The sequence below is a fragment of the Diabrotica undecimpunctata genome, unplaced genomic scaffold, assembly GCF_040954645.1.
Source record: "Diabrotica undecimpunctata isolate CICGRU unplaced genomic scaffold, icDiaUnde3 ctg00002563.1, whole genome shotgun sequence".
NCBI classification, from domain to species: Eukaryota; Metazoa; Arthropoda; class Insecta; order Coleoptera; family Chrysomelidae; genus Diabrotica; species Diabrotica undecimpunctata.
The window spans coordinates 1-17,162 of NW_027313772.1; the positions used below are offsets into that span (position 1 = coordinate 1).

At 32.0% G+C, this 17,162-nt stretch overlaps 1 protein-coding gene across 1 annotated transcript; it reads left to right on the forward strand.

Moving 5' to 3' along the window:
• Nucleotides 1-2,680: 2,680 nt before the first annotated feature.
• On the forward strand, nt 2,681-16,762 carry LOC140432020 (nonsense-mediated mRNA decay factor SMG9-like). Its single transcript, XM_072519881.1, has 7 exons — nt 2,681-2,873; nt 2,938-3,148; nt 8,097-8,494; nt 9,466-9,677; nt 9,745-9,889; nt 13,739-13,886; nt 16,495-16,762. The coding sequence occupies exons 1-7, from the start codon at nt 2,808-2,810 to the stop codon at nt 16,686-16,688; spliced, it is 1,374 nt and encodes a 457-aa protein (XP_072375982.1). The 5' UTR covers nt 2,681-2,807; the 3' UTR covers nt 16,689-16,762.
• The last annotated feature ends 400 nt before the right edge of the window (nt 16,763-17,162 follow it).

Sequence of the window (17,162 nt, forward strand, 5' to 3'; positions counted from 1 at the left end):
CGCGCTATCTCAGAGTGAAAACCTTTCAATTATATAATACTAGACGATAAGGACCTACAAAGAAATGATTGAATGAAATATTTATGTCTATATATAATTTTAATTCAAAATAGTCTGCTGGTACTTCTGATTCTAGAGAGTAAGAAGATCAAATTATTTTAAAGTCCCTGCTAACAATATTTTCATAGCACTTTTGCATCACCTTTATGGTAAAATTTTATACTAAATTGAAGAAAAAGTGATAGAACAAAATGTGAAAAAACATATTACCTAAGCAAGAGCACAATTTAACTCCAAGTATAAATTCAAATCATTTTAAAGAATATATCTTAAATATTGATATAGAACTAATATTGACTCTGTGAAGGCAATGTATATGCCAACAATTATAATTCAGAATCGACAGAATTTTTTATTTTGGAAAGTAAAAACATCAAATTATTAAATTCCTTGGTATAAATACCTTCATTCAAGAAATAGTGGTGAAAGGATGTGGAAAATATGTTAACTACACAAGACCATACTGAGTGCAGGTGCAAATTCAAATCATTTAAAAGAAAGGATATTTAGAGAAGTCTGTATAATCACAGTTTTCAAGTCATCTGTAAGTATGTATTGCCATATATGATTTTCTTAATTGACTGAAGGATAGGTGTATCCCCAATTGGATATTTATATTATATTATATTATATTGGTTTATTTTCTATGAATTTTTTAAATATAACAATTTGAGCCATGCTTAGCTTATCCACTCTGAAATATGTTTCTTCTATATATTCAACTTTCTTTTCTTTTCTACTTTCCAGTTTATCTCATATAAGTCTACTGTTGTAATATTTTCACTATTGATATAACACTTATCTTGGCAGTTATCCTTACAAGTGGTAATCATTCTGATTGTGTACTTGTTTTACTTGTTTACACAATAAACATTATAAAGATAGTAATAATTACTGAAAAAATTATGTTTAATCTAATTGATTTAAGTTTAAACCGATAACAACAAATATCCTAATGAGAAACTAAGTATGCTCTATTAATTGTTGTAAACATACCCTAATATCACCCATATTTGCAGATGCAATAATATCCGTCATTTTATGTACTAACACACAGAAGGGTCCTTGTGATTCCAAACTTTTTTTCAGACTCAACTGCAAAAGAATAATGTAAATATATGCAAATTACATAAAACTTACAGCGAAAATAAACACACAGTTTACGCACTTTGAACACCTCAAAACCAAATTTTTTACTTATTGTCTCTAGTTCCTGCCAATTTAGCTTCTGTAATTTCTTCTCGGATACCCAGAAGGCTATCCTTTTATTGGAAGGCATTTTATATTATTTATTATCAAATACTACCTACAAAACAAAGATTAATACCACGCTTTTTTATTATAATACCACCACCATGTCAACAATCGAAGGTCGTTGATTTTATGGTTTGGCTTTTATCACAACACAGGTGACACAAGACAATTGCCAAATTTATCAGTGTCTTGTGCTGTAATTGGTTATTTGATAAGTGACATTTCCACGTGATATTTGAAAATCTGATTTTTGTGCTACACTGCCTACATATAAATATACACTGTCCAAAATAATAATAAGAACAAAAACTAAATGATATTGCATTTCCAAGGGAGTGCAGTTGATATATTAAACAAATATATCTTTTAAAAGATGAGGTCGTCATGGAACATCCGATAGATGTGAAAAATCAAAATGTATTATTCTTATTAATATTATAAAGAAAATTACTCTGTATATAAGCAGCGAACGTGTTAAACATACTTTACCGTACTCGAATATAAAGGCATAGGGAGCAGCAACCTTGAGAGGACAGATAACATTTGTACTTAATTATCTAAATATTACTCTGTCCCTTATAAATATGAACTATTACTAACACAGCAGAAAACCAACATCATCCATAAAAAAATACATAGTTATAATCATTAAAATGATAAAATTACTTAGCCACAGTATGAGAATATATATATAGAAGAGAGTAATCGATCGACTGGTAAGTGAACAAACAAGAGACGTAATTTTGGGAAGGTCGAGGCTCTACTATAGGGCTGTAGCACAAATGATGATTATGATGTTTCTATGTCTTTGCAATGTTCATTTTCCCATTTTTCTTTGGCTTCGTTGATTAATATTTTGATGATTTTGTTGATTCTGTTATATTCTTCTTTGTTTTTTTTTCCAGTTCTCTCTTCCATCGGCTGTAGGATTTCAGTGGTCACCCAATCTTTTCCTTTTTGTTTAGTAGGAAAACAACATATTCTGTCGAATTAATCTGGAAATCTATTTATTACTACAAATAAGATTATATGGCCAAATGATTTTAATAAGTATAAGCGTCAGATATCTAAGATTTGTTTGAAAATGCAATAAAGAACTAGATGGAGATAAATATACTAAAGTTACAGCAGAATGAACGTAATGGAAGGAGGCAAATCGTGTGTTGCAGGCACAAAATCAAACTGAAATTATTCCAATGTAACTAAAATATAGATTCTATGAGACCGCCGTAAGCTCTGATGTTACGACGATGACTACTATTATGTATATAAAAAAATAATATATTTTTGTTTCATTCGATTTCATTGTGTGTATTTGGTTGCCTATACCCAAACATAAATAAATTTTTCTAACCTAACAAAAAAACTTCAAATCAATGATCAATGCAATATACAATAATACAATATACCCAATTACCGTGAACCAGAAATGATATTTTGTAATATATAATATACTCCAATAGTTTTAAATATTATTATTTGCTACAAGGAAAATGTCAGATTACGGAATTAATCGTAAAAAGTTAGACCCCAAGAAAAAAAATTTCGCCATAGTAAAAGTTAGTAATATACTTGAGGGATTAAGTATGGATAATTTAATTCTATTTATTAAATTTATTTCAGGAAACAATGACTGGAACTGATGGAAGAAATTTTTCGGGATCCAAGACTGAGGGATCATTGAAATTAGGTTTAAGTAATGATACTCCAAAGAAACAACCCACCATTCTGTTGAAAGCAAGAGAACCAAATGCAGAAGATATCAGTGCTTCTCCAAAGCGCAATCAGAAAGATGATCATTTACATACTACTGTTGCTAGCTCAAAGGATGAAGGTAACCCATTTTAAATATAGTGTTTTAAACCTGTTGAAAAATACTTTACTAACAAATGAGGAAACATTTAATAAAGAAGTTGCAGAAATATGTTACTACAACTAATATATTTAAAGGGAAAATGAACACTGAATATACAATAGCTCTTACTAAAAGATAAAATCTATAGAAATTAATTTTTGAATAAGATAGGTGGAAAGAAGATAGAAAATGTCTCTTCTAATCTCTAGATAGCCTGACTAGATGAGATTTTTAGGAATGAAGGAAGGAAGGATTTATCAATAATCATTCAAGATATTATCATTATTCTGGCTTTACAACCCTGTGTGCCTCGTCAAGAATTTCTCTCCAGTTGTCCAATATTCCCATATTTTTTATATATTTGTCGATGTTATCAAGGAACCTTGTTCGGGGTCTTCCTCTTCCCCTCTGACTAATGGGTCTATCAATGAGTGTTTTTCTAGCTAGGCCATTTTGTTCCTTCCGCATTACATGCCCTATCCACCTCTTAATATGTTGTAAGATATCTGGTTCCTAGTAGGTATATTCTATAAAATTCAAAGTTGTCTTCTTAACCACACTTTATTTTCATTCCCTGCTCCATAGATTCACCTTAGTAGTTTTCTTTCGTCATGCAAGATATGGAGTCATTAATTTTGATGTGAGCATACATGACCAGGTCATCCTCATAGCCAAGGACATGATGCACATTATTGGTAAGTCTAACTATCAGCCCATGCTTGACCAAATTCCACAAGAGAAAAGAGAAGACTCCCCCGTGTAGACAGTCTCTGGCTACTTGTGATACTGTATCCTCCAGTAAATTTGCATATGTCACAAAGTTTTCATTAGAAACATAAATCATGGTATCCACTTCAATCTACTGCGCCATGTATCTAGTGGTATCAGTTTTGTTTTAGACTCAGGAGAGTGCACCCTGAATAGTTCTTTCAGGGTCTCTTCACTATTCTGAGTGTATTCACCTGACTCCTTTTAGAATGAGGGAATACTTATCTGACTGCCTTTTGAGAGAACTTTACAGAGCCTTGACATTTCTACAGGCTGTTCTATCTTCTCACAATGGCTTCTTCATGAGATTCTTTTGCCCTTCTCAGTTCCTTATTATTAGACTTCGGCAAATATGCAAATAAAAATGTAGAAAATATGCGCATAAATATGCACATGTTTACCCGAAAATATGCAAATATTTTACAAAATATGCATACAAATAAATAAAAAAATCGTAAAATATAGTTTATTTAAAAAAAAAAGTGTACATAACTAAATATTTCCTACTATTCATTAAGATTTACATTTATTTTAAGTAACTACATCATTTTTAAGTATGAATAAACTTATTTAGAATTATGGTAACAATAAATGACCAAGTGGTGTTCAAAATTTTCTAACAAAAACTTGTGGCTTCTGTCTGAGTACATATATTTATATATGGAAAAACTTCGTTCAACATCAACTGATGTAACGGGAGCATTTTTCAAACTAACCAAAACATTTGGTTCTAAATTAATTGTTTCCGAAATATTTCCAGCTAGAACACTGACTACTTCAGAAAGAATATGGTAACCTTTATTTTTTTCCATAGTAGCTTCAAATTTTTTTAAAATATCTTTTCAAATATTACCTCTAACGTTCTGACAACATGACGCAAATTCTTTTATTAATGCTGTACTTTCGAACAATGACAGTTTTGGTGATTCTAACTGAGTAATTGTTTTTTGAACAAAACTAAAATTTGATTTTATAAATGAAAGTTCTCGTTGAAGCAAGTTACTCTGAAAAGTTTGTTTAGAATCCAAAAGAGATTGGGAACTTTCATCTGTTAACGTATCAATTATGTTCTTTATTTTAACAAAATGATCTGCATAAAAATTAGCTGCTTCTAACCATGTTCGCCATCGCGTTAAAATAGGTTGTGGTGGAAGAGGAATGTTAGGTAGCATTTCTTTATAAAGTTGAATTCTTATAGGAGATTTAAGAAATACTTTTTTGACACTGGATATCATGGTATTTACAAGAGGAAACTTTTTTCGTATTTCCTCTGCAACTCTGTTTAATCCATGCGCTACACAAGTAACATGTATTAAATCTGGGAAAAATATTTTTAAATTTTGTCCTGCTTTCACCATATAAGGAGCAGCATCCGATAAAATAAGCAGTAATTTATTAGAAGGAATAGTTGTCGGAAGAAAAAAAGTTGCTAATGTTTCTTGTATAAAACGCGAAATTGTCAAAGCATTTGTTTTCTCAAGTTGCTGGCATGAAATAAGATGAGATTTTGGTAAGGTATCTTCTTTAAGAACACCAATCAATAAATGAGCAATATACTTTCCTGAGGAATCAGTGGTTTCGTCTACAGATATGTAAAAATAATTATCTGCAATTTCTTCCTTAATATTAATTAACACCGACGAGTATAGCCCGTTCACATTATTTCTTCTTAGAGACCGATCACTTGGAACATTAAGTTTGCAATATTTTTTGCAGTATGTTTGCAGACACTAATGCGCGACACAAGTCTTCATTAAAAGTTTCTTGCTCATCTAATTTGTTTGAAGTAGATTGGAAACATTTAGCCATTGAAGTTTGATGTTTTCCTCCTATTTTTCCTTTTTTTGCAATGTGTGAAGCAGTTCTCACATGTTGGTCTATCTGAAATTTCTTCTCACATGCTATCTATAAATAAAAATAAAAACCTTTATTTTAACCCAACCTTTAAAATATAAAAATATACAAGGTGTTTTTGGTTAATCAAATAACTGGTTTGGAAAAAAAAACACTCGCTAAGTGTTTTAAATGCAGTATTAATCCACAAACTAGTTTTTGTTACTAACCATTAGTACATCATATAACTTTTGTTAATTCAATTACAATAAAAATAATTGTGTTTTAGAATAGCTGACTTCATAAAAAAAAGTAAAGGTGAAAAATTTTTCTAAATACACACCATTGTATTGTACCATGGACAATTTTTTCTCACTAAAGGAAGCTATTTTTCATTTAAAAACAACCTACGAGTACTAAATTTCAAGTAAATACGTTTATTGGTTTTAAAGTTATTGTTGTTATTAACTAAAAGAATTTAATTTTTTTTAATTTTAACACCCTGTATCTCGAAAAGTAAATAAGTTTGACCCCTCATTAACTATATCGTTTTGTTCAATTTTTCGAGAAGTATCTACAGTCAAACGTTGTAAGTGTCATTTGGAAACACCCTGTATGTATGAAATATTAGATATTTAATAGAAAATATTAGATACTTACAATTTTGCCACAGACTGAACAGTAGATTTTTCCCATATCCATAGACAGCTCTTTATAAGATTTAATCCAAGTTGAAGCACTGGTTGTTTTAGGCATTATAAAATCACAATCTTCCTTTTTGTTACGCACAACGAGTGTTTACGCTTTGAATATCAAAACAAAAATGATTTACAAATCTGAGAATCAAATTAGAAATGTTTAGGTACCTAATTCAATAAACTGGGAGATTTTGGAAAATACCTAAATTAGGAACAAAACTATTAGCCGTTTACCTGCTGTTAAGATACAATAAATTGTAGATAGATTTGGGGATTAGATCATAAAATGCAAATGAGCGAACCCTTAGCGATTATCCAATAACTGAATGCCTCAGTGACCGAGACTTTCTAAGAATGTTGAGGGCTACTTAAATTGATCTTCTTTGAAATTGTAAATGTTTTGTACCTGTAGAGATTACGTACTTAGATCATTTCTTGATTAAAATGACTACAAAATTTTATACAAGAATTGAAATAAATTGGTATGTTTAAAAATTTTCAAATACAGTATAAAAATCTGAACTTTTATGCACTTTATGCAAACTTTTATACAAATATGCCAAAATATGAAATTAAAATTAAAATTAAAATGACTACAAAATTTTATACAAGAATTGAAATAAATTGGTATGTTTAAAAATTTTCAAATACAGTATAAAAATCTGAACTTTTATGCACTTTATGCAAACTTTTATACAAATATGCCAAAATATGAAATATTTGCATAAAATATGCACAATATGCAAAATATGCAATATGCATATTTGCCGAAGTCTACTTATTATACTTAGTCAGAGCTTTGCGATAATCTTCCCACTCAAGTGATCTTTTGGCAAAAATTAAATTTTTTGTCAGACTTCTGCACTGTGATTTGCAGGGTTGTCATTCCACCAGGGGACTTTCCTGTCGTAATTCCTCACTATATCCAGACTATCTCCAAAGGTAAACATGAGAAAATGAATCTAATTGTTATGGCTTTGTATTTTATGTAATTCAAGCCATGGTTGTGACTGGGAACTGGGAAGGCTATTTAGGAAGTCATATTTAACTCTTAGAATATATTTGTGCCCATCAGAAACAGAGCTTTCATTCAAGCTTCGTTGTAGTTTTTAGCTTTGTAGCTTTTGCTATGACAATCATTAAGGCTCAGTGCCAGACACTGTTGCGAATTGGGATTTGTTTGCCAAACTCAGCTTCTAAACTTAGTCTGGTAGTATGTCTCTTTCTTGTGAGTTATTTGTATGGCAGGTGTTTGCATAAAATTTATGGATGGAGACAGGGTATCTCCTTTTCTTGTGAATTAGTCATAGAGCAGGTGTTCGTCTAAAATTTATGGATGGAGACATGGTATGACCTTTTCTTGCGAATTAGTCATAGAGCAGGTGTTCGAATAAAATTGCGATCTTGTCAAGGAAAGTTGATTGAAAGAAGAACATAATTTTCTCTATCATTTTAGTTTTAGATATCAATAGTGTAAGATGTAGTGTTAGTTAAAATAGAATAAAGTGTTCATTGAAAGTGGCAATTTGGCGAAATGTTTGAACAACTACAAGATGTTCTTAATATAATATTCTTTAATATTATAGGACTGCTCCCAATTACTTTTTTCACTGATTATTTTCTTTTAGCAAATACAGCACCAACTTTAAAAATAATGTCCAAGGCAATGAAACTAATAGATGAAGGCGTGATTTGCACAGAGTCATTACAGGACTATTTTAATGAAAACAATGAATTTCTTATAGTTGGAGTTGTAGGTGCTCAAGGTGTAGGAAAATCAACTATCATGAATCTTCTCTCTTACAGTAAAATAACTGAAGACTTAAAGAAAGAAATATTTAAAACTGAAAATAATTCTATTTCTAAAGAATGTGATATTAAAATTTTAACTGAGCATTTTGAAAAAGTTGATTTAAAACAAGATGAAAAGTTAAGAAAGGAGATATTTAAAATTGAAACTTCGGAAGATATAGAAAGAGGGTTTAATAGAACACAAGGAATTGATATATATGTTACACCAAATAGGGTATGTAATATTGTTCAATATTGTTATATTAATTTATACATTTCTAGGTGTTTTTGAAATCTCAATTTTTGCTTGATATTTGGTACCGCTAGATAGTTTTTAGTTATTTTACACAAGAAAATTTTGGTGTAAACATATTGGCATATAATATCCGGTAGGTTACCGACCTATAAGTCTGTTAAACCACCTCTACAAGTTATTCACAAGAATAATAGAATAATAACAAACAGACTGGAAACAAAATTACATTTTTATCAACCTATGGAACAGGCGGGTTTTAAGGGAAACTTTGGCACTAACTACCTCCACTGCTTAAAAGGGATTATAGAAAAGTCCATCAAATACAACTGACCATTGATCGTGGCTTTAGTAGACTTTCGCCAAGCATTCAATACAATAGAAATTAGCAGTGTAATGAAAACGTTGAAGATACAAAATAAATAAATATCAAAAGAGGAATCAGACACAGAGACACATTATCTTCCAATCTCTTTATGGGAGTTCTGGAACATGCTTATATGGAGCTCTATCAGACATCTTCAAGAGCAACATGTCAAATTATTTGAAAAAGAAGACATTTGACACAGCAACTCACACTCAGAGTAGCCCAAAGAGGAATTGAACAGTCATTACTTGAACTGACTCTCAGAGACAGGGTTAGAAAAGAGGAAATAAGGACAGGTGTCACGGATGTCATAGAGCACATAGCATATATCACGTTTGAAGTGGAACATGGCGGTCCACGTAGCCTGAATGATTGACGGACGATGGACACAAAAATTGACAGATTATCATTCATCAAATTGTTTACATGAGACCAACCCACCATCATTTTTGATTTTATTTTTTTTTTAGTCAAAATTTTTCATTTCGTTTAAGTGTGAGCTTTGTTCTAAAACATCTTTAAATTAATGTTTAGTTTTTATTTTAATAGTCACAGTAATTGCTATAATACAAGTTTATTTTTACAGCTTATCCTTTTAGATTGCCAGCCCATTTCATCGGTATCTGTCTTAGAGGAATTGATAAAAAGTGAAACCAAGAGAACCAATTTAGTTAGTGAATTTATACCATTAGAAAACAGTGGAGAGATTCAGGGATTGCAGCTAACTACATTTCTAATGTCTGTGTGTCATGTTTTAATATTAGTACAAGACTGGTTTTTAGATAGTAATGTGGTAAGGTATGTAATTTGCATATAATTATCAAAGATAGTTTATGTAATTAAATTGACTATATCTTTTTTTTAGGTTTTTACATACCGCCGAAATGTTAAAACCAACAATACCAAATCCAGAAGACGAAATAACAGATCATTTTCCTCATTTAATGATTATGCATAATAGAGCACAGATGGAAGATTTTTCTCCTTCCAAGTTCAAAACAATGCAACAGGTATGTTGCTTTACCTATAGGTTAAGGACTAAGTTTTCAATGTATAAGTTCTTTGTATCCTGTAGTACTGAATCTATTAGTTAATTGTACTACAGCTAGTAGTTAATACAATATCAATAACCGGTAACTATCAATATGTTCAGTCACGCGGTTACGCCCATTGTTTTGCGCGAACAAAATTTTTGAGACCAAGAAACGGTGCCAATGACAATATTAAATTATGACGTTTTACACTCCTAGATCTAAATCTCAGACGTATAGAAAAGTTTATTTTCTCGTCCTTGTTTAGAAACTTGTCTTATATTGTATGACTCATTTTTCTTAAATCGTGTTAGTGCACTTTCTACTGTGTTTTTACTAAATTTAAGAAAGTATCTACTGTATTTAATTCAAATCAACCACAATTTTAATTGAAAATACGTTTAATTTGTCGTTTCGATTTCCACAGATTTTCCCTATTCGTAATATATGTTCTTTCTATCTTCCCGTTTTTTAGTGTGACTTGTCATTGTGTAAACCTCCCTAATCTGAAGCAGAGTAGCAGTTCTCTGAGCATATTATGCTTTCGCCCATAAGTAGGTTACTGGTCTGTAGATTGTAGATTCAAAGGAGTCTATTGACCTCGAAGAATTTCCCACAATGCAACCTGTAAGATATTTTGTGACCTACATCCATATTCAGTCTAACAAATCATAACAGATCTAGATTTCCAAACAAATCTATTATTCGTTTAGTAGAGATATTTATTACCTGTTTAGGCTCTAAAAAAAACCTGTTCCAGATAGTTATGACGTTGGCGAACAATCACCCAGCAGTTGCAGGCATGTTAGTCTACTTCTGCTGCATTTTTGCAAAACTTACTGTTGCTCTGCCCACTTTGCTTATTTTATAGAGATGATATCTGAGTGAGTAATGTCCAGTGAGAACACCCGGTATTACTCTGAGTTCGGTCTCCTGAAGCTTCAACATTATTTTTGCGTAACGAAGAGGTATTAATTATATTTTTGCTTGACTTTGGCGTGTAGCCTACCGTAGTTTCTTTTCCCATTTTCAAATACCCCCACTACCTGAGTTTTTGTTACATCGCGAAATGGGTCTCGTCCGATAAAAGGAGTATTTGCTGTTATTAAACTGTTAAACAGTTCCTGTATGCTATTCACTTACACTCTCACGAGTCATGCTTTACTCTCAGCTAATTACTGAGAGAAAACATGTCCCATCCCTTGCTCAAGGTGCAAAATTAATGATCCTGGATCGGCTTGAAACTGTAATACCACAAACATGTTCTAGTTCATTCATTATGGCACTGAAATATGATAAGAAAAGCTATACTGATCATGGTCCTAGGACACTAAGATCCGGTAAGAGAAGATAAACACATAGGGCTTCCCAGGCCGTTTTCCAGCGAAATCCCTGTGACAAAGAAATAAGAATAAAATCAGGCAACATGGAATGTGAGGAGTCTCCACGAGCCGGTAAGATACACAACACTGTATGTGAGATGATGAGGCTCAATTCACCAGTTCTTGGGATACGCGAGATGCTCTGGTCGGGGAATGGTAAATGTAGCATATACGACCACGACGTATTCTACTCCGGAGAAGAAGGTAATAACCACCGGAATGGCGTGGCATTCATTATACATAAAGAAGTATCTAGTTTTAGAAAATCTATAAGTTACATTTCGGACACAGCCATCATGATGCAATTAAACTCAGTGGACATTATTTTGGTCTAAGTTTATCCGCCCACAGACTGCAGTAGTGAAGATGACATAGAGAAGTTTTATGATGATATAAAGAGGGTAATGAGTCATCTGAAAAATAAACATATTATTATAATAATGGGGGACTTTCATACCAAAGTAGGAAAAGGTAGACAAGAGAACATTGTAGACAATTTCGGACTTGGACAACGTAATGACACAGGAGACCGTTTTGTAAAATTCTGCGTATAGAACAATTTATGTGTGACAAATACATTCTTCAAACTACCCAAGCGTCGTTTATACACTTGGAAGTTACCAGCAGGTACTAAAGAGAATTGATTAGAACACTACGGAAGCAGTGGAAATTCGACGTGGAGTGAAGGAAGGGTGTGTTTTATCGCTTCTACTTTTAAATATCTACTCTGAATTTATTTTCAAAGAAGATGCAGGCATTTAAAATCAACGGAATTAATGTCAACAATCTCAGATACACAGACGACACGGTACTAATTGCTTCAAATGAATAAGAGTTGCAGCGACTTATAAACAGGGTGACCGAAACGTGTTGAATATGGGCGAAAACTTAATACTTCCATGACAAACCTTATGGCTGCCAGCAAAACAAAGTTACAAACAATGAACATCAGAGTGTATGGAATAAAGTTAGAAAGAGTCCTTAATATCATCTATTTGTTCTAGGCAAAAGAATATGTATTTTACATTGCGGTGGAGAATCATACTGAGTAGAAGGAGCTTTCTTATTGTCTGCAAAGACTTTAGATAACGCATTCGTATCATCATATTATTTTAAAAAAAACTAAAAAAAAACAATTGATAGAATTTTTAAAGTTGATTTAAAGTCGATTTTAAACTTGAATTTGTTATAAATAATTTCGTCAAGAATCACGGATTTAAAGTTTGGTTGGATTTAATTGGATTACTGCTTTTTAAAATTATCCTTAATAAATCCTTTTTAATTATATTCCACGTAAATATTCAAGGAAGGCTTGGATGACAGACCAGAAGGAATAAAAATTGGTGGGGAAAAAATTAATAATACCAGATATGCTCATGATATAGCCATTCTTACAGACAATGTAGAAGACTTACAGAAAAACACTGTTTAACTTGATAAATGAAGCAAGCCTTCGGAAAGGTCTCAAAATTAATATTAATAAAACAAAGTAGATAGCAGTAAGCAAAATGAATATAGCTCAACAGCATATTTTAGAAGAAAGTAGAACGTGTCAGTCATTTTAAATATCTAGGCAGCTGTTTACACACAAATGCTGACTCTGATGAGGATATACTAACACGCATTGAAATATCACGTCACAAGGCATTTATGACAGGGAAACCAATTCTGTGTAATGGAAATCTCTCATTAAATCTTCATAAAATGGTTTTAAGCTGTTACTTTTGGTCGATCCTACGTTATGGTTGCAAGGCATGGACTCTAAAAGCAACAACGTTGAACAAGTTAAAATCGTTTGAAATGTGGTGTTTACCGTCGGATTTTAATAGCATCGTGGGTCGCGCACACTTCCAACGAGTGTGTTCTCAGAATGATGGACACTGAACGTCAGCTGCTGAACACCACAACTGGAAGAATAACATAGAATTTTGGACACGTAATTAGATGACCCAAACGCCATTTATCATACAGGGAAAAGTGGAAGACAAAAGATTAATAGGGGGTAAAAAACTGTGAAAGCAGATTTCTGCTTATCGGCAATCAGCGCCGATTTGCACCGTTGTCTCGCGCCTATATGCTGACATAGTGAATAGCTGTAAAACGAAAAAAAAAATCCTTCAAATTTGTCAGTTGCCTTAACAACTTCTAGTAAAATGTCGTCTTCTGATGACGATATGATTGCTTTGAATTCTGTTTTGACTGAACTGAAAAGAAAGATAATTGTTATAAATTCTCTTAATTGCTAAAGAATAATTTATGGAGAATGCCATCATCTGTCTATATTCTTTTACTCTGGTGAACAACTAAACAAAAATACATTTTAGTGTTTTAGTTTCCAAATATATTTTGCTCGACATTCCGAAATTTCCTGAAATTTTATAGCCTTCCATGATTTTTAACTGCATTTGTTATTATATGCACAAGTATTAAAAAAATCTTTTTTTAGGTGTATAAAACATTATTTGATAAATCAAAATTGAACATAAAATCGGAAATAGGACTGGGCTCTGGTCGATTAATTAGTTATTTAAATAGCGATAATTGTGGAAGACCTATTAATTTATTTTTAGTGCCTGAAATTAACCTAAATTCCAGTAAGTATTTTTTTCTCAATATCATTAAGTACAAGTCATGCGCTGTATCTATGAACTGTAGAATGATTTTTCCTACCCGGCGTGTTTTTCATTGCAGAAATAGTAGGGAGGTGTAGAAAATACTTAAATCTATTATGTACAGTAATGTACATAATGTACAAAATAAACAGTACCAAACTTAAAACTACTAATGAATTGCTCCCGCATGTTGCATTTATCATGTTTAACTTATTTGTCAGAGAAAAAGAGAGAGAGGAGGGGGAGAGAGAGACAATAAATGAGAGAGGGATGTGGAGAAATTGTACGTGTTATTTAAGGCTTTCGATGGGATTAATTAGTTTGGGACTACCTCGGAGGCTTAGAGAAGCAAATTATTAAAAGCGTATATGATGAATTAAACAAGGAGATAGCCCCTTCTGTTTAATACAGTGACGAACAAAATAACTAAGATCACTAAAAGAAAAACAGACAGAATACAAACGATAAAATATCAAAGGAACTTATTACCTTTCAAAACAGAGGCACTGTTATTCGTCTTATTCTTTTTCTAGTTCCATGACCGGTATCAATCGTTCGATAGTATATTCGCTATCTTGACTTTATTGACAGCAGCTCCAAATAATGATGTAGTCAATTCTCCGTACCATTGGGTTAGATTTCTTAGTTATGATTTAATATCATATTTACCTTGAATATTTTCCTAAATGATGAGATGCAAAAGTTCATATTTATCAGGGTGTCTCATAATGTGACCGAAGAATTCCAGACTGCGTCTCTTTATTATATAGATCAATTGTGTTGTTTGGTTCAGCCGTCTAAGGACCTCCTCATTTCTGTTGAAAAGACCACACAGCTGTGTGGTCTCTTAAACAGAATTTATAACACTGGGATATTACCAACTGATTGGCTTAAGTCGATATTTGTCACAATGCCAAAGAAACGTTGTGCTGATAAGTCACTTTTTGAAGATTTTCCTGCAAGTAATACATATCAGAATATACAGGATATTAGAGGAGAGAATTAGCAATACCCAATTCGGATTTAGGAGTAGCTTGGGTAAGAGAGAAGCTTTGTTCAGTATCTTATTACTGATACAGAAATGCAGAGATATAAATCAAAATGTATACATCTGCGCAATTGATTTTGAAAAGGCTTTTGACAAGGTTAGACATAAAAAATGATAGAAATATTGAAAAGAGCTAGATTTGATTATAAAAGATTTACGAATAATTACAAATCTATATTGGTATCAAGTGGTAATATGAAAATTTAAAAAGGAACTGTCTTTTGTTCTAATCTCGTCACTCCTTACTCGTATAACTGTAAACAATATTAGATATGCCTGCGACACCTTAGTGCTGTATAATTACAGTAAAAACCTTCAAAATCTAATGAACAAAATAAACCAGACCTGTGATCAGTTTGGATTAAAACTCAATGTTAAACAAACTAAACACATGATAGTTAGTAGTTGACCGTTGGTAGAATAATGCTTTTAGGTATATATGCAGTACTATAACAGATAGTGAGTACTATTATAGACAGAGGTGTATGTCGGAAGTAATATCAACAAGAGCTGGTTAGAGCCAACCGTAGAAATTAAAATTAAAATCGAATAGAACGGTCCCAATCAACGTTTTTAAAAATAAGAAGCTTCCTTTGTAACTATAATTTTAGTATTAACTTTGGGTTCGAATGACAAATTGGTGCAGTGCTAGTGTAGGAAGTGGAAGCGTGGACTATTGCATGCTGATGATATAATACAATTCGTGCATAAAAGAAACAGATTACGAATAATTATAAACATATGGGCGGAGGAAATAGAGATTATGAAGATGTGAACAAACACTGAAAATAGTAATACTTATAAATGAATGAGAGAAGACCAAAAATGACAAAAATATTGCGAAGGAGAATAATTAGAATAGGTGAAAACATATGAATACATGATATCCATAATAACAGTTAACGAAAAAACATAATATCGATGATAACAGACGAGGGAAATTTCCAAAGTTGAAATCGAAACGACAAAATAAACTTATTTTAAAGTCAAATTGTGGCTTATTCCCAATAAAAATAGTAAATTGTATTGAGCCTTATCGTATACATCCCATACGACAGTTGCATAGAAAGTGTTCCACCGTCTCGTCTTTAGCCTGACAAAATCCGCAAATCGCAAGTAAATTCGATAGGATTTCAGTTCTTGTAATACCGCCTAGCTATCCGATATAATTTTTATAGATTTCGATCCGATACTCGACTCCAATTCGATTATTAGTACCCACCAAATAATTACGCTTTTTGAAAAAAAATTGTTGAAGTTACAATACCAAAATGAATCTTAAATTGAAATAATACAAAATCTAATTATAAACAATGATGGATATAAACTTGTATCAATCACTGTCCTTCATCATATCGTGGGTGATATAAAAAATAATTTGTGAATAATCTTATATATGTGAACGATTTACGGGACATATTATTCCATGTTTCTTTTGGGGAATTTGTCATAAGTAAATATTTCTACTATTTAACATGTCTTTATAATGTTGACTACTAAGTTGAAACTTGTATTATTTTAATAAAATCCTTCTTATTTTAGACGATATCTACACGGGCCATCCGCCTCTAGAAGAAATAATCGCCAAGCTGAGAGCCAATATTTTGGGTTGTACACGTAATTCGTTGACTCACGTACAACTTACGGAAAGGACGTGGTTGTTATATTGTGCAAAAGTATGGGACACAGTCAAAAAGAGTTCATTCTTTGTGGAATATACGAAACTGATGCCGTAGAATAAGAAACTAAACTTACTTAGCGAAGCGAAATGAATGTCATTGTTATGCACTAAATGATGTGAAGAATATTGGAATACCATTTCTTTAAACAGAATGTATTGATAATAATAATATGTTGTAATTTATTTTTTTTTTTTATTAATTTTTCAATAATTATAGCATTTTGAATGTTAAATCTACTTACTTCTCTTATACACCAGCCTTTCTTATGCTGTTGGATTTCGCCCCTGGACACGTTGAGTAGTTGGCTTACAATTACCAGCAACCAACCCTGCTCCTAAGGAAACTAAATAGCACTTTTGCGAGAAATTTTGAGAGGGACCTTCACATGGATTAATCATAAAAGACACGCTTCAAACTTGGTAGACGATTAGTTTTTAATTCTGACTCTGATCGTGAAAGCGATTAAGATCCGAGTTAACCTCCTTTAAACGCCTGTTACTAAGATCCAGCGCAGATCCCCATTTTCAG